General features: G+C 37.2%; 1 protein-coding gene across 1 annotated transcript; it reads right to left on the bottom strand.

Annotated features, from left to right (window-relative positions):
- Window positions 1-1,372: 1,372 nt before the first annotated feature.
- On the bottom strand, window positions 1,373-24,071 carry RHOA (ras homolog family member A). The gene is made up of 6 exons (XM_063291994.1): window positions 23,949-24,071; window positions 22,773-22,834; window positions 6,064-6,221; window positions 5,203-5,323; window positions 4,138-4,268; window positions 1,373-2,611 (listed from the first exon to the last, which is right to left on the bottom strand). The coding sequence occupies exons 3-6, from the start codon at window positions 6,217-6,219 to the stop codon at window positions 2,438-2,440; spliced, it is 582 nt and encodes a 193-aa protein (XP_063148064.1). The 5' UTR covers window positions 6,220-6,221; window positions 22,773-22,834; window positions 23,949-24,071; the 3' UTR covers window positions 1,373-2,437.
- Between the last annotated feature and the right edge of the window lie 246 nt (window positions 24,072-24,317).

Below are 24,317 nucleotides of genomic sequence, written 5' to 3'. Positions count from 1 at the left end.
AACTTTCTTGGGCACCTGTGTATACTACAATCAAGAATGCTGAGCTAAATATATACAAAGTTAAACATATACTAAGAGTAACACCTTGCCAAGACAAACTTTAATTTGCCTTTGTCCCCCTGCATGTCACTGGGTGCAATATGCTTTTACTAACAGACTCCCAGCCTCACACATATAATGGTTGGTCAGCTGGACTAATTCCTCTTTCTCATGGAAGGTAGCACTGATTTCCTCTGCCTTCAGTTAAAGAGTAAAGAAAATTTGGAAGTCTTCAAAAACAAAGATAAAAGTTTGTGAATAAAAATGTATGTAATAATTGTGATCTTGAGGATGTGTTAATCTCTTTGACATTGTCATAAATATAAATCTATTAGAGGACCATGCATGATGCAATATAGTACGAACTGGAACAAATGTAACACATTGTAAGTCATATTACATATTTAAGCAGTATATACTTAGCACTCTTAGTAAATCTGTTGTATGTACTCTTATTTCTTCAGCTTCATCCATGAAGTAATGTGGTATCTTAATAATTTTGACCTCTTTCTCCCTTTCCTAGGATGGGAGTATTTACATTCTGGTTTAGATCTTACTACCTGATACAAGAACCACCATTTTCTGTGTTGGCCTTCTCAGTACCATGCTATATGTTTTAACAGTTTAATCTATTAATGACAGAGAAGTATTTACTAGAAGACAGAGAAAGTCTCACTTGTTGATTCAAACAAGCTAGAGAGGGGAAAGTTTAGTAAAATCTTTCAGCAATGTGATCTGAAGCCTATGGGTTTAGTAGTCTATAGGGTTTACTGCTAATTTTAATGATTGACTATATTAAAAACACAGTATGCAGCCTGCCCAATAGTTGGGCATCACTGCTACACAGAATTCTTCACTACCAGGATTTAACATTACAGGTACATTAACTCCTGTGTACATATACAAAAATGCACATAGGCATTTTTTCCTACAGTATTATTTTAACTTTGCTTGGCATATTAATGATCACTTTCTAGAAACTCTGCTATGTAGTTAAACTATTTTGTATATGCATGCTTAATCTGCCAATGGAAGCATAAATCTTCCCTGAGAGAAAGGAGCTGCTCTCCTGTGACACTCCAACCCCACTTAGGTAGCAAGCTTGAGGGTTGTTACTAGTTGCTGATACTCACCGTTTTCTTTAGGCGCAAGATTAGCCAATAGATGTTCAGGAGTAAAAGAGTTACTATGGCTTTTACACTGTAGAAATATGCTAAAATGGAAATGTTTTAGGTTTTCTTTAGATTTTCTTTTGAATCAGATAATTCAAACTCCAAGTCAAGATTTATATTTGCAGAACAACAGTGAGAAATACAAACAACCACAATACAGGGAGCTTAGAAAACTGCCTTTATTCTATTAGTTGTTGGAAACAAGAAATAGAGAAGAGAGTTTAGTTTGCTGCAGAACAGCAGGACATTCACAGGATGGGAATTTGGCCAGCAGATGATAAGCAAAAGTTTATGTTCAGACTGGAGCCGGAGCCAGATCCAGCAGGGGTTAACTTAAAGCTTCTGGAACATTCGGTGACCTTTAATGTAAAAATAATGGCCTTTCCCTTACTCCTGAAGGAGGTATTAAAGATGACTTTTCTGGGCATGTTTAAGTCATACAAATGACCTGGATAGTTACAAATGTGGGAAGGGCATCATTCTCCAAGTACGTTCTTAAAAAAATCCAGAACACCTTACGCAGAAGTTACAAGCAACAGTATTAGGAAATCCAATTATACAAAAAATACTACATCTAACTGGGGCAATATAGATTTATTTTTTGGTAACACACAAAGTGGCACTAATTACATAGTAACTATAAGGTAACTAACATGAAATCACAGAACTGTCACTTCATAGCTGGGTGGGACTTTTGGTGTTTCAGAGAAATAATTTTCCAACTGTTATTTTATGCTTCAGAGCCTTCACACAGAAGGAGGAGAAAAAAAGTCCTTTTAAAGCGAAAACACCGAACTTATTCAGGACCTTTCCACAGCTATGTGTACTGCACCTGAATAGGCTAGAACATGTTAGTTATGGAGTAGTTACAGCCCAATTCTCAGTGTTACCAGCTTTTTCCCATTTGCAAAAAAGCAAGAAGTTAGAGAATTGTCTTGAATTAGTGCCTGGCATATTCTGCATGGCATACTCTGCAAATGCAGAAAAGGTTTTGTTAAAGGAATGTTGAAGTTAACCCTTATGTGCACAGATGTATTTGATGCAGACCATTATAAAAAAATCATGGTTGGCTTCTAAATACTGGTAGCAAGACTCGATTTTAAATCTCTTAAGTAAATTATAGATAAATGAAAAAGGCTGGTAATCATACACTAAGATTAATAAACAGCACTTCAAAAATTCATTGAGTGCAGGGCACTGCTGCAGCCATCTTCCCCTGGCTGTGCTTACAACAGAAGGCACCCAGATTTTTTCTTGCCACGTCGGGCTTGTAAAGCAGCTCTAGTAGCCATTTCAAAAACTTCCCTCACGCCGTCTTTGGTCTTTGCACTGCATTCCATATATCCAAAAGCACCAATGCGATTTGCCATATCTCTACCTTCTTCAGGTTTGACTGGTTCCTATTAAAAAAAAAAAAAAAAAAAAGCCAATGAATATGAATGTAAAGGATTTTTAAAAAAAAATAGTATTTCCAGTCCAGATACAGTTCAGTCTCTATATTGACTAGAACAATTTGGGGCCATTCTTTTATAGCACATGAAGACTTTCTATAATTAATGTGATTTTAATACTAGCCAGTTTTTAATGTTTAAATTCAATATAAACGCACATTACAATAATATTTCACTTAACATTTCTTGCCTGTAGCTCTGGGGAGCCCATCACAGTATGTCGGATATTCTTATTGTGATTTAGTAACTTTAAAATTTTAAGTATGTTTCATAATCATATGTAATGTGGTGGCAGGTCTTCTATTTGAGTTTCTCTATTTTTATTCCAGAAAAGTCAGAAAATAAGTTCTTATCCTGCTGGTATTCAACTTCTAGTCTGACTTTTCAAAAGCCCATAAAGTTAATTAAAGACGGAAGTGATATTTTTCTGTATTTTGTTATAAAATGGAATTTAAGGTGGCTTGCATTCAACACCACCTGTATCAGAAGATAAAACCCAATTAAATATACCTTATACTTCCACATTTTTATTTTAAATAAATGTTTGTGCTTTTTAACATTAAAGATAATCCCAAAGTAAATTCTATGATGGTTACATGTAAATGGAATGGTCACCTGAAGTATAGCAGTCTAGAAATGGCAGTTTCCTAGACCGCTAGGATGGTCATTCCCTCTGCGTGTAGCAACGTACATAACTTTTCTCCATACTTTAGAAACCTATTTATGGTTTTTAAAGTATGGAGAGAAATATTGTGTTACAACTTGGCATGAACCTAGAAGGTGGAATGGAATGATTTTGGATGTTTTTTAACTCAGTTACTTTGTTTCTCTAGCTTTCCATTCTTTTTCTTCTTTCCATAATTTGTCCAATTTTAAATGCTGGGGAAGGTTTCTGGAACTTGACTCAGGAGGAAGCCAGGTAAAAGGGCAAATCTTGTAACTCTTTTTCCTCACTCCCCACCCTTTGGAACGCTCACCTTGGTGCTGGGATAATTAGCAAGAAGAGAATTCAGGTTTGCATTTACATTCACTGGAGAGCAAGGGACTACAAGAGAGTGAGCAGGCACACAATGGGGAATACATATGGAAAGGAATGAGCTAGTGAGCAGCTTCGGAGGCAAACAAAAGCCTTCAGTGTGAACTTTTTAGGGATCTGTTGCGCTGGGGAGAAAAGCAGCTCGGGAAGTGATAGCTTGTTTAAGCAATCTCTCTGCTCTGCGAGAGGGCAAAAAGGGGGGGGAAAATGGGTCAGGCACAGGACGTGTACTGACTGTAATGGCAAACACATGCCTGAGGGAAAGATACTGCAAAGGTTGTAAATGAGGGCATTGGTTGCAAAGTTACTTTATCATCACTGTTGTAACTGTGAATGGTTGCTGTCTGAGGCAGTCGCTAAACAAGGACCGTCTGTCTAACCAAAACTGGCTTAGTTTATTTGACAAGACTAACAACAACAACAACAAAAGAGGACTTGCCTGCTTCATTTTAGCCAACTCCCGTCTTGTGTGTTCGTCATTCCTCAAATCCTTCTTATTTCCTACCAGAATGATGGGTACGTTGGGGCAGAAGTGTTTCACCTCTGGAGTCCACTTCTCTGGAATGTTTTCTGAGGTGAAGCAAAAGTCAGAGATCAAATCTTCAACCAAGATTAAACCAACAACATGATTTTGTTATCCAAATACAGTCATGGGAACTAATTTCCCCATTTCCTCTCTACCATACAGCAGCTACCTTACTGGAGTAGTTCCCCACTGTCTGTTTAACACAGCAGCCATGACAACTAGTGGAGGCTGTGTTGGAAAATATGTTCTCAGAAATATTGCTAGTTAAGTAAAGCTTATATGAACAGTTAAAGTCACAGCTTTTCCAAGCGAAGGAAGCTAATATCATGCATATCTCTATGAATCCTGTGCATTTAAAATAAGACTCTGCCCTTTTCTTTCAGGCAAGGGCATGAATCTATGAAGACGAATTTCCATTACAAGAGGGAAATTATGTTGTGACTGTACTATTGCCTCACAGTTGTTTTTATCTCATATATATTTGTACAGGCTGCTGGTAGTCCTTGCTTAACAATGGTAATTGGGACCAGCAACTCCATTGCTAAGCAACATGGTAGTAAAGCGCGACACCACTGCACTGATTTATGACAGCAGTTACAGCTGTCCCAGTTGCCATCATTAGGCAAATCCTGCATGGTTGCAGTGTCCTGCGGTCATGTGATTGCCATTTGTGACCTCCTGCCAGCTTCCCCATTGACTTTACTTGTTGGAAGCTGGCAGTGAAGGTTGCAAATGGCAATCACATGACCATGGGACTCTATGACTGTCATAATTGTGAGCCAGTTGCCAAGCACCCAAAATCGTGATCACATGACAGCCACAGGGACATTGTGACAGCCACAACTACAAGGACCTATTGTAAGTCCCCCTCATTCAGCACCATCGTAACTTTGAACGGTCACTGAACAAGCATTAAACGAGGACTACCTGTACAATAATTTACAGAATATGGCATGCATTTCAATTTCATCTACTTACCTAAACTATCAGGACTATCAATTGAAAAACACATAAGTATAACATCAGTGTCTGGATATGAAAGCGGCCTAAGTCGGTCATAGTCTTCTTGTCCAGCTGTATCCCATAAGGCCAGCTCCACCTACAGGAATAACAAGAACATTCATCCCAGAATAGGAACAAAGTACCCTGACAAAACATAGCTAGCCAAGATTAATTTCATAGGATGCCCACCTCTCCTCATCCATATAAGCATTCTTACTTCAAGAGAAGGCATCCTGTGCTATGTATGATCTTCACCTGTGATGACAAAGCTAGGGAGTAATTCCTTGTTTTTGGTGCTTACCCTGAAGTGGTAGAACAGACTACCATAAGAAGTTCAGAGTTCTTTGCTGGTTTGTTGAAACAAATGGTTAAAATCCTACATGTTCAAACATTCAGTGTGCTCATTATTACTAAATGTGACTGTTTTATGGATATTAATAGCATAGCATAAATTAATTTAAATATTTCAGAACTGAATATTCAGACCCAGTCCAATTTGCAAATTATTTATAAGAAATAAATCCTATATCAAATTACGGGTTAATTTCCACTTTGTTTTTCTTTATGTGCAATTGCAAATGCTTCTGTACAACAAAAATGTAATGTTGAGATCTACAAAGATCAACACCACACCATTTAAAGGCTTCAGATGTGATGTCAAAGCATCCTGGAGTCAGATGTCACCTTCCTTTTTTCAGTAGGAGAGTTTACGAATGGAAGAGATTTTACCATTGTGAGAAAAGCATTCCAGATCCAACGCATGGCATTAAACTTTAGTTCACATATGTTAATCTATAAAGTTTTTAAACAGAAATTGGCAATGGCAGAAAACCATACCTGCTTTCCATCAACTTCAATATCTGCTACATAGTTTTCAAATACTGTAGGAACATAAACCTCAGGGAACTGGTCTTTACTAAATACAATCAGCAGACATGTCTTGCCACAGGCACCATCACCAACTATAACCAGTTTTTTCCGAATGGCTGCCATAACTGTGAGAGAAAAACATATTATTAAAATATGCAACAGTTTTTTTTTTTTACTGAAGATACTGAAGAGACAAGGAAAATGATATTACTGAAAGTCAACTTTTAGCACTTGTATCATTGCTATTTCCTCCATCCAGAAATTTTCTGAGGTCCCAACCTTTATTAAAGATAAATTAAACAAAACAAAATACTTTTACTGGTGCAATAGGAAGATCTCACTATACAATCAGAAAATACCGTCTTCCATATGCTTCTTGCCGTTAGGACTATAACTGCATCCATCTCTCAATTCATTCCTTAAACACAACAATGAAATCTAAGACTTCTGACTTAAAGAACCTAGTTTGGCTTTTTTTGTAGAACCCAATATGCATTGTAGTCTGGTGCAAAATACATACATAGAATTAAAGAATATTGAACTTGAGGACGTATTTTGAGTCCAGAATAGGACAGACTCCACAAATCTCTTAAAAAAAAAGTCTAACCTTTTTAAAAAATTTCAACAGCATAACTGAAAGGAGAATGATTTTATTGCTGCCAAACAACTGGAAATCAGAAATCTTGGCCACTATCCAGAGATCTACCAATTGACCCAGTTCTCCTTTGTGTCCTTTCTGACTTAATCGTTTCCTTACAAGCCACTGCCTCTCCTCTCAACTCCTCTAAACCTCCCTTGTTGTGTACACAACTTCCAGTTCCTTGGATCATAATTTTCTTCTTAGCTGAAAAACTGCAGATGCTTTTCTACTTCAATCTACAGCGTTGTTATCACTGTATTCCTATAGTCTCAACAGCACAGGAAAATAGAAAGGAAATAATGGGCATATATAATGATGTAACAGCCATCTCTAATTCTTTGCCATACCAAAAATATTAAATATTATTTCCTAGTCCTGCAGATAATTCATTAACTGTGTAAAGAAGAACAGACTGGAAACTCAAGTAAACTAATCCATACTGAGCCTTAAGTCTGAGGCTGTGCTGTAAATAAAAACAGCATGCCCATACCAGTCTATCTTTTTGTTTACCCATCCCATTCTTCCAGCAGGCTCTATTACAGCTAGATAAAATTAAGTTGACTTCCCTAAAGTTGCTCAATTTTACAAAACATGTTTTTATACATATAAAAAAACAAACAACAACAAAACAGGTGATACAATGCCACTTTAGGTTTATGCTCAATGTAAGTATTAATTATTTACATGTATATTATTTAATCCCTTATGTTTTAAGTAAGTAAAACAATCTTAGTCTTAGAAATATTTGAACAGCCATGTTGCTTAACTGATACATTTACTATACTACACTGAATCACAATTCCTTTGCTCTTCTCATTTCCCTGTTTGTGGTTTTTTCCCCCAACTTTTTCCTTTGCTTAAATCCTTTTCTTTTGTACAATTACAGTTCAAAGCTTTTTCAGTTCTTTTAAAACTATACTTTTTAAGATACTGAACCCAGTCAGGTGTATCAAGCCAAATACACTTATGCGGTCCATCTGGGAATGTTGCTCCCTCAATGGAAGTGATCCAACCACAGGGGGTATAATCCAACTTTCAATTGGTCTTCAAGGGCAACCCCATGTAGAGTGCATTGTAGTAATCGAGCTGTGAGGTGACTAGGGCATGAGTGACTGTCTGAATGGCCAGGATGATGTTACAAAGTATACACAACTGATTTTGTGACTTGAAATGTGAGGGAACATTGCCACTAATTTTTGACAATTACACTGCTGAAATTCATCAGTACAAGATACAAGAATTGCATGTGGCTTGCAGTTGCTGACTGCCCGCTGTGTTGTGCAGCTCATTCACGAAAATATAGAAGAGTATCAGATTCAAAACAGTAACCTGGAATACAACTAACTTCCCTTAGCAACCAACATAATTGTTTCAGTGTACAACACTGACTTGATTTAATGTGCTACAGGATTTATTATTTTGTTGTAGCAGTCCAACACAGCTACTTTGTAAACTGATATAATCCCTTCATGAGACAATACATTACACCTTCAAACAATACATTAGATCCTCTCTGGGCAGCCTTTTACTCCCCGCCCCCCCCCATCCCTACAGCCTTGTGAAAAAGGATTGCCATGAAGTATAGGGGATTGTTTGTAAAGGGGGAAATAAGATAGAAGTTAGCTCCCCATTTCCTCCAATATATTTATTTGCTGTCTTAGAAGCCTTCCTATGGACAGAAAGCCCCTGGAGAATAAGAACTTCCAAAGTACAACTCTGCTTGTTTCAGAATCTTAAAAAAGACATGCATTTCATCAAATTTTATTTATACTTGGCATCACGTGGCAGTACTGGCAGGCTACCAGACTCCATTCTTGGACCTAAAGACCTTATGTACTTTTGCAAAATTTGAAAATACTTAGACAACATCAATTCCCAAGAATGTTGCTTGCTTAGTAACTTGGTCAGAGGCAATAAAACTGATGTTAGTTAGATTAGTATTACAGGTGGTCCTCGCTTAATGACCACTCATTCAGCTACCATTCAAATTTAAAATGGCACTGAGTGAGTGGTAATTATGACTGGTCCTTGTACTTAACAGCTGTCACAGCATCCCATGGTCACATGATTGCGATTTGCGATTTTCCATGCTGGCTTCCAACAAGCAAAATCAGTGGGGAAGCCAGCAGGACGTTGCAAAGTCACGGTCATATAAGGTCCTCCCTTAATGGTGACCGGGACTGTGGGAACTGCCGTTGCTAAGTGGCGCAGTCACACAGTTTTTCAACTTATGACCGCATCACTTAACGACAGAGTTTCAGGTCCAAATTAGCTTTGTTAAGCAAGGACTGCCTGTACTGAATCTTAATTCCTGGAATTTTGCAGTGGCATATGTTAAAAAAAAAAGCTTTAAACAGTTTATTTTGTTTGGGTAAAAGAAATATATTATAAAATTGGGGAATAATTCCCATGAATATGTTTCATATGGCTGGCATTTTTTAAAATGAATAGATTTTAATTCAGCAGTGAATTAAACATGGCTCTCTTATACCTTCTACAACAAGGAATTGGTAGAGATGTGCAAAGTGTTCCATTCCAGGGATAGAACATTCTGGGAAACTTCTGTTTTTCTCCAGTTATGCTGATCTGTTATCTGGACTGGTCAGCAGTTTTCCAGATGTACATTTCAGAAACAGAAAACAGTTTGTCCCAGATTTCTGGAAGACTGTTGGACTACCTCCAGAAGAGCCAGAGTGGGGCGGCCCAGAGAAAAAACTGAGTGTTTTTGAGTTCCCAGAGTGGAAGGTTTTCCAGTTCCCTAGTGGCTGCAATTCTTACTAAACATATATAGTTAAAGTTGGCCCTGACACTGCAGGACTTTCAAGTGAGAGTTAGGATTTGACTCTTTCCTTGGGCACTTGGCTCAGGATGAGCTGAGTTCCCAATTGGTGAGACATAGCATATTTTAGTTCTGATTGCTAGTTAATTATTTTTGTTTGTTTTAATTGTATGTGTTATTTTTCTTTTGTATTTTTGTTTAATGATTTTTTGTATGCTGCCCAGAGTTACATTGTATGAGTTGGGCTACCATATAAATGTTCAAAATACATTAATAAATAAACATTCCCTAAGGTATCACTTTATCAAGCAAAAATGTTTCCTTTCTACAATTAAATCTATATAGCTGTACTTTTACAATATTTTTAAAATACAGAAAATTACTCAATCATCCTTACACTGACTTCCTGCAAACAAAAAGCCAAGAAAAGTAACTTTATCTAAATTATATTCCCATAGCTGGCTTTGGAGAATACTTTCTCTATTATTCACCGAGTGGATAAGAAAAAGGAAAAATCTGCATGCAAGAGTTTAAACTGTTTCCTGTAGTTAAATTCAATGCATGAAGTAAGCTGTTGCCAGCTGCCAAATGCTACGTTAGCTTTCTTAATTAAAGACTCAAGACAGAACAAAACTTGCTTTCAGTGTGTTATTTTGAAGACTTACATCGGTTTTCAATTACAATTAACAGAGAGACTTAGGGTTTATAAATAAATCCGTCTATTCAAATTCCATACCAAATGGGACAGGAAAAAGTTTAATCACCTTTACTGAATGCAATTTTATATTTTGTCTATATGAACATTAAGGATCAGAGTAATATCTAAATGTTTCAGTACCCTTAATTGAACCACAGTTTTCCTCACTTAGATTTATGACAACAACCAGGAAGTGAACACTGCATCACTGTATTTGTAACAAACCTATCTTCCACTATGAGAGTAAATCTGAGCAAAGGTCATGTCCAAACATCTTTCGATATCATTACTGCTCTCATGAGATAGGCTTAAATTTATAATTGTGGATAAACATCTTAGACAAGCCTAGCCTACTTCATAGGGCTGAAAATGCAGGCTCTGATTTGTCACAATACATGACTAAAAAAATCATTTGAAAACTCAGTCTCCTATGCCATATCAAGATGGCTTTTACAACTTCAAACATAATTTTCAGCACATTGAACATGGGAATCTACTCTTTGAGAAATTCAAGTCAGAATCTGTCAGATGCCAAGAGCTGTTAGATTTTGGCAGAGTACAAGCCTCATAAACAAACAATTAAGACATGAAAAACTACTTTAATTGGAATTGATTCCCTTTGTTCTATAAATGAGATTTCTACATCTTTTTTCATTTACCCAGATATACAGTACTATAGAAATTATACTACTGTTTTTTAAAATGCAAAGCAGACTGAGATTGGGGGGGACGACACACAATCAGCTCTTTCCATCAACAGAATCAGGAGAGGTTTTTCCTTCTTTCAGCCCTTGTACACTCTTCCAGATTGAATTCAGAGGGATGGAAGACTCTCTGGTGCCAATTCTGAAGGTCTGTAAGAAAGGAATCAAAAGGCCCACTACACAACAAAATTTCTATGTGTACAAGTGTGGATCTGCAGTTATATTTCAGAAGATACTGAATGGTGAATCATCAATTAAGAGAATAAAACTGGAGATGGAACAGATGGAGAAAATATCTGCCTTTTCACCCTTCAACCCAGTCAGAACAAAGTAATAAAATATCCCATATGATACTTCCAGCCACTAGTATCACTTGTACTTATGAATTTTATAAATTAAACACTTTATTCTACATAATTTATTCTGTTTTTGTTAACTGTGGGGGGGGGGACAAAAATCATGGAAAAAAAAATCTTTCATCCACTACACTGTAAGTTGATTCAGCTTACCCCAGGCCAATCTCATTTTCTATATTACTGCAGTTAACACAACAAAATAAAAATAAAACTGAATTTAAAAGTAAGTTGAACTGAACCTTTAATTTTTAAAAAACAGAATAAAAATTGAACCACTACAGTATATAGAACCCTGATAGAAATATATCCCCTTCCCCTGCATTTATGGACTGCTTCACACATACAGGTAACCCATACTGTACTGTGCCATCCCAATTCTTATGGCGTAACATTATGTGTAGACCAAGTCATAATGACTTGTTAAAAAAAATATGTTTTTTTTAAAAAAAATCTTGTTTAGCTTTGTAAGTGAACCAGACCAATAAATACAAAATGCCAATATATGTATATGATTTTAGCCAGATACTTTGTCATTTGTTTCATGTTTTGAAATAGGGGCTGGCCAAGTGGGGCTTGACGTTTTAGACATTCAATTCCAAGGGGGGACACTGAGGTAAGTAGTAAGCAGTAAGCATTTCAATTTAACAATTGCTTTTCCCCTAGCCGTAAACATTATTTTGCTTATTCCCACCTCTCTCTCCCATCCCTATATTTGACTGTGCTCTAACCTCAAGACTCTGAAGCCAGGCTGCTTGCAAAGGAAAGGTAAATGTAATACTCGTTTATCAAGGGAGAAGTTCGCAGAATCACAGAGCAAGACAGACTACAACCAGCCTTCATGTTACACTTCACACTACATTACTGAGCAAGATACATGGGCTTTTTAATTTTTTTACAAAAAGAAATTATCTGTAAAGCTGTACAATCTTACTGGAGTTTTATTTTCTTCTTTCCTTTAAATTTCTACAATTTGTAATCTATACAATTCAAATCAATCAATCAATCCCTTCTCACTTTTTCATAATTCTTGTCAGTTTTTACTCCCTGGTATGTGTTAAATTAAAGCTGACCAAATAAGTAATGAATAGAGGCTTGTGAATGCTAAAGCTAAAGATCTTATTGTTGCCTCACACCATCTTATTTCTTCTGAATTCTTGTTTATTTATTTAAAGGACTTGTATAGCTGCCCATCTTCTGCAGCATAAACCTGGGCAGCTCACAAACAATAGTAAAAACAATAAACGCGGTAAGAAACATAAAAGCCGACCAAGGACCACCCCCAGGCACTCCCAAACAACACATCCCCACACATCCAAAAAGAGCTGTAGAACTTCACTAGCTCCAGCCTTGCACTACCACAAGGCATGTGAGGAAGCCCAGGAGGGGAGGGGCCTGCTGGATCTCGGGGGTGGGGGGAAGTATGCTCCAAAGGGCGTAGTTAGTGGAATTAAAATCATGCTTGTACCACAGCTATCGGTCTAAGTTTCTTTATATTCTTTCAATTACATAGTTCTTATGCAGATACCCTCTATATTTTTCATGTACTCATTTTCACACCATCCCTTAATTATAATGTCTTCAAAAACTGAGGGTGTGGACATGAGAATGGTCGTTCCCCTCAAATATGAAACCATTCAATTGTTTCCACTGGGATAATATGACTTAGGCAACATTTCTTTCTTTTTTCTTGCTATCCTGCTCTTTTCTGTTTTAGCTAAAAAGTAAAAACTAATAATTTTCCTGCTGTGGGCAAGTTTAGGCTGTTAATTCTGAAATACTTTCAACTCATTCATAAGGAACTGAATATAGTTAATGAAGTGCTACAATAACAACTAAAAATCAGTTCTAAACTATTTCAAATATACATGGAATGAAATATACATGGAACGGAAAACATCTCTCTAAAAAACTAAAGAAAAGGAATAATCTCCTACTTCCAGAACAATACGGAACCGTTTGCCAAGGCCAGCATATCAATGGACTTCCTGTCAAGCAAATTCATGTTACATATATCTGTGAATTCTGTTCTTCATAATAGATTTTTACAGAATTCACTGGCAAGTAACAGTACTTAAAGCACACTCATTGCCCCCCTTTTACTACTGCAATCTAGTGTTGTACTATTAATGATTTTACATATAGACCTGCAAATCACAGTATTCTACCCCAAAGCATTAAAGGGTTTTCTATACATAATTTACAAATATAAAATATGGTTTGTTTAAAAAAAACAACACCCTTTTGACTCAAAAAAGAATTCAGGTTTAATTAGGAAGCAGCAGCTTAGCTCTTCCTACCAAGTGGAACATGAAACAATCTGGTTTATCATGTTTTGTTTAGCATTAGATGGGCGCTGTAAAATCTAGTGTATTTCTCATCCGTTGTAAGCCTTGGTTTATTACTGGCTATTAACAATGAACCTCAGGCAGCTTCCCTATGCAGAAAATTAGCCAGCTCACCTGGTCCTAGTGAGAGGATTAGTATGATCACTGGACAGAGAGATAAGGGCTGGGATGTGGAGGGAAGTGAGCAGCTTATCAAAATTCTAGTTTCTGCTCCTCTATTAGAAGAAATGTTGATCTATTCCCAGTGATCAGCTGATGATTAATAAACCGATGAGGAAAAAATGGCTGAGGCTGCAAAAAGTGTAACCAAGGGTCACCTGCCCATATGTGCTTTATAAATAAAAATGGAACATACGAAAATTGAGTGGGATATGATACAAGACCTATCTATAGTAATAAATAAATGCAAGTACTATTTTAATCCTAAGTAATTAAAAATGGTTTGCTAATCATATCTGTAACAGTATTTAGAAAATGTATGTAGCATGAAGGAAAAAAAAGCATAAATCAGTATCTTGGTTCTAAAAGTAAAAGTTATGCATCAGTTGACTTAAGCTCTAAATATCAAATAATATATTCAAAACTTGTCAATTAGTGCAATGCTTTTCCTATGACAGGATTCACAAAACACACTAGTCTAGGACAAAATGGGGTTAGACAGTGATTTAGCATGTTATGATAATCCGGCACTATTTTATCATGCTGTATAAACCAGGCCAGCACATTAAGATTCAATATATTTTGTTGGCCATATATTAAATGAACACAGGAAATGTGTTTTGTTGACCCACATTTAGGATTTATAAACAAAGCCTTTCAGTATTTTTGAGCAAGCTCTTGAGTCATGAGCTTTAAAGAAAAAGTGCTGAAAAATATTTAAGATTATATTTCAAGTCTATGATCTGATTCACAAATAAGTTAGTACTTACTTTTGGCTATTACTACTACTAATGCTAATTCACATGTAAGTTAGTGCTTACTTCTGGCATAGTATGATAATGAGAAACAACCTATTATAGCTATGAATTATCAGTGAACAATATAACTGGCTTGTTTGATTAGGGTTATGTGAATATATAGATGAAAACTTGGAAGAGATATGGCAACATACTAATATTTAATAGTATTATTTAAGAAAAAGGACGATTGGAAAATTATTCCTCAAATATGGGAAAATATGATAGCCCAATTTCTGATATTGGTAAAAAAGCAAGGGCAAATAAAACAGCTGATTTAATCTACAATTTTTTTTTCAAGCACACTCATCAGTTGTACATGGTAACTACTGTAACCTTTCACAGGACATCAGAGACTTAGAATAACAAATCTATATTGAGATGAGTATCAGCAAGACAGACTACTGTCTAAAACCAGACAAATAATGGTTTAGGATTAAGAGAGTAAGTTAAGAATGACTGACATATATTTGAGAGAAATTGTGGAAATATTTGATGAAAATAAGTTTATTTGAAGAAACAGTTGAGGTTAACCCATAATTTATGAAGTTTCCTTGTTTTAATAAACCGTAACTAAAATAAATGTTTGAGAACCAGCTTGGTGTAGTGGTTAAGGCATCAGGCCAGAAACCTGGAGACCGTGAGTTCTAGTTCTGCTGTAGACACATAGCTAGCTGGGTGACCATGGGCCAGACACTTTCTCTCAGCCCTAGGAAGGAGGCAATGGCAAACCACTTCTGAAAAAGTTGCCAAGAAAACTGCAGGGACTGTTGGCAGTCTCTGAGAATTGGACACAACTGAATGGAAAGAAAATAAATATTTACTTGGGTTTCCAATATGACAAACCACAATTCATTTGAAATGGGAGTAGAAGCTTCCAATTATCTCTATATAGCCACAGCTGAGCCTTTTTCTTCCTTTTTCCCTTCCCACATTTTAGCCTAAGCAAGCTTTTACGTTTTTAAATATAAAATGATACATCAACAATGAAAATAAAGAACAGCACAAGAAAAACAAACAAACAAAAAATACTGGAATATTAAAAAAAAAAAGCTTGTGAGTATAGTTTCATGGCAAGAGACATAATTTTAGACACCCATTTTCAACAGTTCTGTCCAAAGAACTGTTGTACAGATTAGAAAATTACTTTTCTAATATAACTAAAAAACAGAACCAATGCATATAAAACAATCTTAGCCAATTTGATAGGTTTTTTTTTTAGCAAATGCTATTTCTCAGATTTTAAATACAGTAAATCCAAAGAATAACATAAACATTGAATTTCTTATATTGCATCATATGGAATATGCTGCACCATATGGAAAAATGGGCAATAAAGTCACACAGAAAGACTTCCATCGATGTTAAGGATATTATCATTTATTATTCCTTTAGTCAATATTCTTTGAATGTTATGCTACAAAAAGTTCCAAGCTGACTTACTAATTTGAATATCAAGTCCTCTTCTCAACTCATTTCAAGAGAGCACATTGTAAGAGTTTTGTATAATATTTAAGAGGCTTCCTCTAATGTGGATATACACCATTATTAAAATCTAACACCCTTGACTGGTAACATATCATGACTTTGCAAAGAAATGGCACCTCTCTTATCTAAAAATAGATTGGTACTTGTGACCAATGCATATGGAAAATATATTTACTGGCTCAATCCAATAATGATGCTCTTCCACTGGCTACTTCTGCCCAAAGTGTTTTATACATGCCAGACTTAAATAATACAATGTCATATCTACTCTTCTGGGGCAGTCAGAAGCAGGACAACTGTTTTTATTGTGTCCTGCAAAACTCAATCCAAATAATATCCATTCCCATGTCAGGAGAGAAGATAAATGTTCTGAGGAGAACAAAGCTGGCACCCAAATATAATTAAGAAAATTCACTTTTTACCATAGCCTGAACACCCATGAAAAGTGTGATTCACCCTCAAGCTACAAACTTTTATTACTATTGACCAAAAGCATCACCATTTCCTCTGGATTTAACCTGAACTCATTTGTCTTCATCCATCCCATTATCGGCAATATTCCTAAATATAGCAACTTTTTATAGATATTAAATATAGAATAAAAGGCCCTGTAATAAGACAGATATTATAGACCAGAGATACATCGCACTCGGGGCACTGGGGGCTGAGATACCACAGGTCAGACTGGGGGAATTTTGAAGAAGAGATCATTGGAACTTTCTACATGCACAGAAAGTATCTGGTGATAGAGGGGTAGATCCTTGATCCCAAGGATTGATGTTGTGGGAAAGATCTTTAATTAGGCTACAGCTGGTTGAATGGGAAGATCTCAAAGAACACATATTTCCTATCCCACAGGTTAAAAAAACAAGATTAATAACTCCCCCTAGCACAGCTTCTAGACATATGTCATCAAAAAGAATAACTACTGGAATATAACTTTCCTGAGATCCAAAAATGCCAGACATGTTTACCATGATCAATGGTACTGAATATCAACAAGTTTTAAAATATATTGTTTGTTTGTATGCTTTTTTGATCACCAAGATAATTCCACATGGCTTACATACTAGGGTCAAAACAATAATAAAAGCAATAAAGTAACAAAAACAGGCAACAATACATAACCATATATTATGGAAGATAACCAACTCAAAAGGATTAAACAACCAGAATAAACTACTACACCCTATCCCAAGGTTTGCTAGAACTTTATGAAAACCTAACAAGGTCAGGACTGCACGAACCACAGGGGGGATAATGTTCCACAGGGCATGTGCAGCTACAAAGAATGCGCACCACCTAGGTCCCATAGGATCACACTTTATAGTTTGAATCTGGATCTTTTCCAGATCTTACTGGTCACACAGAAAGGACAGAAGAAAGACAGTTCTGAAGGTAACCAGGTCCTAAGCCACGTAGGGCTTTATAGATGGCAACGAACTGCACTCTAACCGTTCAATTTCTAGGATAAGTCATCCACTAAGGCAATCAAAGTAGTTTCAGTATACCCCAATCAGGAATTTGACAGACTCAGATATTCAGAATAATTTAGATGTGTCTGGAGTTGTGAAGCTACAACCTTTTTAATCACTTTGGCTAAAATAACATACTATAATTAAGACTGGGCCATAATGATAATTAATCATAACTGAATCAAGGACAGATTCAGAAGAGGTTTTATTACCGCTTTTTTATGCAAAAGAAAATCCTCCCCACTCACAAATAGGCATCCATTACCTCCATAGAATCAAGCTCACAGGGGATTTATTCAGTCAAGAAAGACAAGGGTAGAGCAAAGAGATAGTAGCCTCTGCTGCTTGAAGTATTCTGACTATATCCAGAATTTGTAAGCTGAAAAGACTCCAAAATAAAATAGTTACTAAAGCCACATCCATCCAACTTTCCTCAATACTGGAAATTTAAAGTGACAGATGCAAAGTTTGCCTGTTAAGAATGACACCAATTGTTCACAGTGAACCACCAGCTGTTCCAATTCCTCCTACCAACAGCCTGGTGAAATACATCTCACGCAACTTAACAATGCACTGAATGAATGCACTGCTGACAGAGAAGTTTTCTTTGCTGCTCTTGCAACCACAAAATACCTCTAACTGCATTCTAATCCATGTTCAGTCTGATCTGCACCCAGTCCCACCCTATCAATCTCCTATTCACTGTCCTTAGTTCAGATCTGATTCTGTCTAAGCCATTTTCATATTATACAGAGCAGCCAAGACTTTAACATTACCACCACTAAACAAGACAGGAAACACCCAAAACTCATTCAGGAAACTATTCAAATCCCTTAAGCTCCAGACCAGAATCCTTTAAGCAGCCCATTTCTACAGAGATTCATACCCCCGGCAACCAGGTAAAAGTAGTAGTAATCTATGTGTGCAACAGAGTCACATAATTTTGCTAAAACCTATGGTTGCAAATAAATGTATATACAACAACAGAGTCACATACATAAAACAGATCTCAGGTTAGTAGATATAGAGGCAATGGACACAATCTTTCCATATATATGCTTTTGCACATCAGTTAATTTTCATTCTGTTTTAATAGACATTTCTTCCTTTCTATTTGGTCTGCTAAATGGAAAGTTTACTGCATATTGTCTCTATTGTCAAAAACATTACAAACACAAAAACATTAAACTGAGACTGTTCCTGTCTACATTCATATGTCAATTTGTGACTGAAAACATGTTCTGAAAAGTGTTTTCTTCTAGCCATTTTGAGGTCTGTACTATTGTATTTAGTCCAAATTCATTCTTAGATTTATTGAAGAACATATTTTACTCAGTTTTAATCAATAGTTAGCCCTAATACCAAGTTGTAATCTTATGCTAAAATTCTATGCTGAACAAATATCAAATTCAGATATTAAGCTGAACAGAATTATAAATAACTTTGGTGTGAGAGCCATACACATATACAGACACACATCTGTCTGTCTGTCTATTGTTGGATATATAAAATTTTCAGGTAAGCTTTTGTAAATCTATCTTAAATCAGTTAGAAACATCTGACTTTATACAACTGGATTTCTGCTTATGAAAAAAAATTCCCTGCTTTTGTGCTCCCTGCAGCTTCTACCCCAATTCTGCTTTGCAGGAATCCCAAACTTCAGGGGCAGATGGGGTTAGGTGCTACATCTTGGTTGGTTCCATATCATATCTATGCTCTTTCTGAGGTAGTACAAACTTGTCCACCAGAGCAGCAAAAATTCTCCTGCCACCAGAAAACTAACCTTTACCGTATAATAGACTTTTATGGACCGCAATCTACTTCATCTTGTGTGTTATCATCTTAAAACAGTATATACACTTACTAAACCATTTTAGCAAAAGAATAGTCAAAGCACAGATGGGAAAGAACTAAAGTACTACTGTATTCAGGAGGAACAGTAACAAATATTTGCAGATAATGGCCATTCAGAAAATAGTTGCTGGTTCTGACATATTTTAATGGAATGATTGGTATCTCCCGGAAAAGTAACATTAAATCTCTACAGGACTTTCAGCTCAGCCTTTTTACAATGAAATTGGCCTTTGTGATTCATTTGCTCAAGGACAAATATTGAAGACAGTGATAAAGCATTTGAGGAGTTGAAATGCTCTCCTACTGGATATTTCTAACATCCAATGTAGGTCGAAGTATTGTCTTTGTAGGGATTTTTACTATTCCTAACAAAGTGAAAAGTGCAGGGTTTTTAAAAATGTATTTTATAGAATTCTAGGGTTCCAGGAGAGCTTGGTGGGGTTCTATGACATTAAAGGCAAAATAAATTTCACTCAACACAGCCAATTTTTCTATCGTTATAACTTTGCTTTTTGATTGGGAATTCTGGGAATTTTTTTAAATTAACGAATTAATGAGAAGATACTTGAAGAAAAATGGGCTGCATGGCAGTTGCCAGAAAAAACCATTGCGGCACCAATGGCACAAAACAGCCTACTCACAATATGTCAAACAGCACCTAGAGAAACCTCAAAACTTGTGGAACAAAATCATTTGGAGAGATGAAAACAAAACTGAACGTTATGGTCACAACCATTAACACTATGTTTGGAGAGGAGTCAGCAAGGCCTATGAAGAGAAGCACACCATCCCTACTGTGAAGCATGGAGTTGAATCTCTGATTTTTTTGGGGGGTGGGTGAGCTACAGTGGCCCAGAGAATTTAATCAAAATTGATGGCAAGAAGAATGCAGCATATTCTCAGAAAACACTGGAGGAAAATTTGCATTCATCAGCATGGAAGTTGAGAATGGGGCGCACTTAGAGTTTCCAACGTGACAATGATCTGAAACATAAGGCCAAGTCCTTCAGTGGCTGTATCAGAACAAAGTGAAGGTTCTGGAGTGGCCATCACAGTCTCCTGACCTCAGCAACTTTGGGGAGACCTCAAACATGCAGTTCATGCTAGACAACCAAAGAATATACAGGACCTAGAGGCTTTTTGCCAAGAAGAATGAGCAGCTTTACTATGTGAGAAAATAAAGGGCCTCATTCACAACTATCACAAAAGACTGCCAGCCATCACTGATGCCAAAGGGGGCAATACACAATATTACGAACTAAGGGTATGCAAACTTTTGAACAGGACTGTTTTATTATTTCCTTTATTGCTACGTTTTAATTATTGTTCTATTCTGTAATGCCTAATAGTTTAATTTAAATCATGTTACAAATAAAAAAATGTGTTTTGTTTGATCATTCATGTTTACTTACAAAATGGTCCACATCTTAGAAATTCTGCAAGGGGTATGTAAACTTATGAGCACAACAGTAATTGCTGCTGTCAGCCTCTTTTGCATTTTATTTCCTCTGCCTTACTGGTTTTGTTTTCTCTAGCCCATCCCCAATAAGGTAGGTGCATATTTACTGTTCCTTCAAAATTATATTTCACTTATCATTTGAAATGAACTGTAGTCCACAAAAGCATATATAATTGTACATTCAATTCTCATATTTGGGGTCTACCTATCTATCAAAAGGATAATCTTGTGGGGATTCAACCTCAGGTTATTGATCTTTATACAGTCCTATTACCAAATCCAAATATCAATGCAGCACTGATACAATCTTAATTGAGAGAGAGAGAGAACAAAGTGTCGTCTGAATACCAACGAGCTCACTACAAATACTTCAGTGATATTAATGCCTCTGTTAAAAGGCACATATGAGTCTCCATGACATAAATGCTTCAGGACTGCACAGGAACCATGTCGTGTAAATAGAAGCAAAATCACCATCTGTCATGTTTCCAATGCCCAGATCACACACCTGATCAAGGAGGATATCAGGGCTTATGGTATCAGAAGTCATGGAGATACTAGGGAAACTCAACATTGTTGCAGTTGGTTTTTTTTCTGGCATTTATCATTTGTCAAAGGTGATCAGGGCTACTTGATAACCACAGTCCTGAAACCATTGAGAAATACAGAACAGCAATAGGGATTCTGGTGCTTTATGGGTGTTGTAGACTACAGCTTCCACATGGGTCAAGAAAACACAGGCAATGGTACCAGGTATTGTATTCCAAAACATCTGGAGGGTATCAGGTTGCCTATCTCTCTGAGAAATGTTTCCTCCAAAAGCATCTGGATCCATTATTACTCTCCTCATGATCAAGCCTCAAAAATATATTACCAATGTGATAATAGATGGTAAATTTATCTGAGACAAAGAACAATTCTGCTTCTTGGAGTTCATTTTAATTTCAGCTCCTGCCAGCTTGTAAATAACCAAGATGGAAAAGAATGATGATAAATCTCCTGTCCACCAGACAAGAATTCAAAATTAGGTTGTATATTTTGGATTTTCTGTTTGGTGAGTAAACTAACCAAAACACAAAAATGTTACAGAATTAAAACTACAATTGTTCATATTTTTTTGAAACAGAGAACACCGCATAAATACTTCCTAACTGTGATTACACAGCACTCCTCTTCTACTGCAGTGTTCAACGCACAATATTGGTGTGGTTGCTATGGTAATCACAACAGTATCTTGATAGGCCTTCATTATTTGACAGGTGTTTGTTAGAAAAAACTATTGACTTTAGCAGAGATTAACTATTCTGGCTGCTGCATTTGCTGTCTGGGAACATTAATGTTTATTAGTAATTGCCTGCCAGTTTTAGAGTAATGAAGCATTATAGACCTTGCTGCTACTTTTATTAGTCATAGCATGCTGTGATTGGTTCACAGCCATCATCATAACTAGATTTATTCTTCCCTGATGTTACACTGTATAAGAATAAAACAAGATCCAAAAATCTGCAACATTAATCAGACCAAATAATGCAATATTTAAAACTCTCCTAGAAAAATACTGTTTTTTCCTGTTTATAATTCTCACAAAAATTAATATTATGGTCTTATTACTGATTTTTATGCCACACTCCCTCCCTTATTCAGGCCAGAATTCCTCATTTGTAAGGCACAAATCACAGAACATCAGGAACCAAAGGGAACTACTGTGGTAGCCTTGACCACTATGTTGCTACTTTAGTGGTAAAATAAAAGTGTACTTTTACTGTTCTGGCTGCCTAAAAGTCATCCAGTAAGTTTCATGGCATAATGTAACACTGTACCAAGGTCTCACCAGGATACAGCACTGTGCTACTATAACTTACTAGTCCAATATAAAATTAACATGTGTGTAGAATTCATAAATCAGAAAGACAGAGATCTCACCTCAGCCACAAAGTCTCTAAATAGTTTCAGGTAAAACACTGTTCTTCCAACTTCAGCACCACCTAAAATTGGGAAAGCAGTGATACTGTAGGGTTACTGAATATAAAGTAATCTAAAATCTCAAAATATGCACTAAGAATTATCATCCTAGCAAAAAGTACCTCAAAATAGTTAGAAAGACTGTATGTGATTATATAAGTCATTAATAGGAAGACTAGGGAAACAGTCTGTTTTTATGCTTACTTACCTTACAGAAAATCATCAGAGACAATCTGTTTTCATCAAATACATTAATCTCATATTATTTAATTGCACTACCTCTTTCCTAACAATACCCAACACTCATTTCAAAACAACATTCTTCTTAAATAAACGGGACTTCAGGTTAAGGCAGGAAGACCTAGAAATACTAACTCCAAAAACTATGGAAAACAGGTACCTACGTTTAAGCCTTTTCAAAGTAGATCACAAATGGGCTGTAATGGCAACCCTACTGCAGGGATTTAGTAGATGTGTCACCAAGCATCCCAAGGAATTTTGCGAAATCAAAAAGCTAGTACAATTAACTTTTTTCGTATGTTTTTTACGTCTTAATTTGACTTTAACACACATGCTGAAGTACTTGGGATGATGGGGAGAGAAGAATGAGATCAGCAGAAAGATCCGCCGCCCCTTCTCCACCCGAATAAGGAACAGAATCATCCATATTCTGAGCAGGAGGCGGCTTGGGGGGGAGGAAGACGCCCTGATAGGGCCGAGGCCCACCTAGAGACCCGTTTCGTTTCCGCAGCTTCGAGACCGCTCTGCTAACTCCGCCTAAAGGGGGACGGGAGCGGCAGCAGCCCGTCGCGCCCTGAAGTCGACAGAGACATGAGCCCCCCCACCCTGGCACAGCAACAGAGTCGAGGGAGCCTCGGCGCCCCCTCCCCTGGCTCTGAACCCCCGCCCAGAGGAGCGTGCGCGCCTGTGCCAGCGCGGGGAGGGGGCTTCCTATTCCAGCCGCCTCTCTGGAAGAGCGGAGGAGGCTCCCGGAGCGTCCGCTGCTGGCGGGTGGGGCAGGCCGCACTGGGAGCGGCCGCAGAGGGCCAGCTTCCGCTCCGTTCCACTTCTGGGCTTCTCTCTCACAGAGCTCGCTCGCCACGCGGGGGAAGCTCCGCAGCCCTGTCCGTCCGCTACCTGAGAGGCTCCCCTGCGTCTCCCCGGCACCGCTTCCTTATCCGTCCACGGGCCCAAACTCCAGCAGCAGCTAAGAACGGAAACCGGCGGGGCGGGTGAAGAGGAAAGCGCGTTCACGGCCAAATACAAAACGCGACGTGCGCGTTCCCGCCCTCTTTGCGGCCAAGCAGCCAATCAGCACCAGCGGCGCGGAGGCTGCCGGGAAAAGGCGCTATAAAAGCCCGGAATCTATTTGTGAACAGTCTAACTTTCTAGGTGGTGAGAAGAGGTGGCGAGTATTGCATGCGATTGCGTTTAAAGCAGGAGTCAAGGCCACGTTCAGTTGCCTCTTATCTTGCGGGGCCTTTATGAGTTTATTTTTTGTTTGGA

The sequence above is a fragment of the Candoia aspera genome, chromosome 2 (assembly GCF_035149785.1).
Source record: "Candoia aspera isolate rCanAsp1 chromosome 2, rCanAsp1.hap2, whole genome shotgun sequence".
Classification (NCBI taxonomy): domain Eukaryota; kingdom Metazoa; phylum Chordata; class Lepidosauria; order Squamata; family Boidae; genus Candoia; species Candoia aspera.
Note: the sequence above shows the minus strand (reverse complement) of the source record. Positions and strands in the feature narration are given on the sequence as shown.

Bases quoted from the DNA above. Each gene is read 5' to 3' on its own strand.
- RHOA (XM_063291994.1), bottom strand. From the start codon at position 6,219: ATGGCAGCCATTCGGAAAAAACTGGTTATAGTTGGTGATGGTGCCTGT. The intron at 4,269-5,202 runs GTAAGTAGATGA...GCTTCACCTCAG, and splicing joins TGATAGTCCTGATAGTTTAG to AAAACATTCCAGAGAAGTGG. The intron at 2,612-4,137 runs GCAAGTCCTCTT...TTTTTTTAATAG, and splicing joins AGTTGGCTAAAATGAAGCAG to GAACCAGTCAAACCTGAAGA.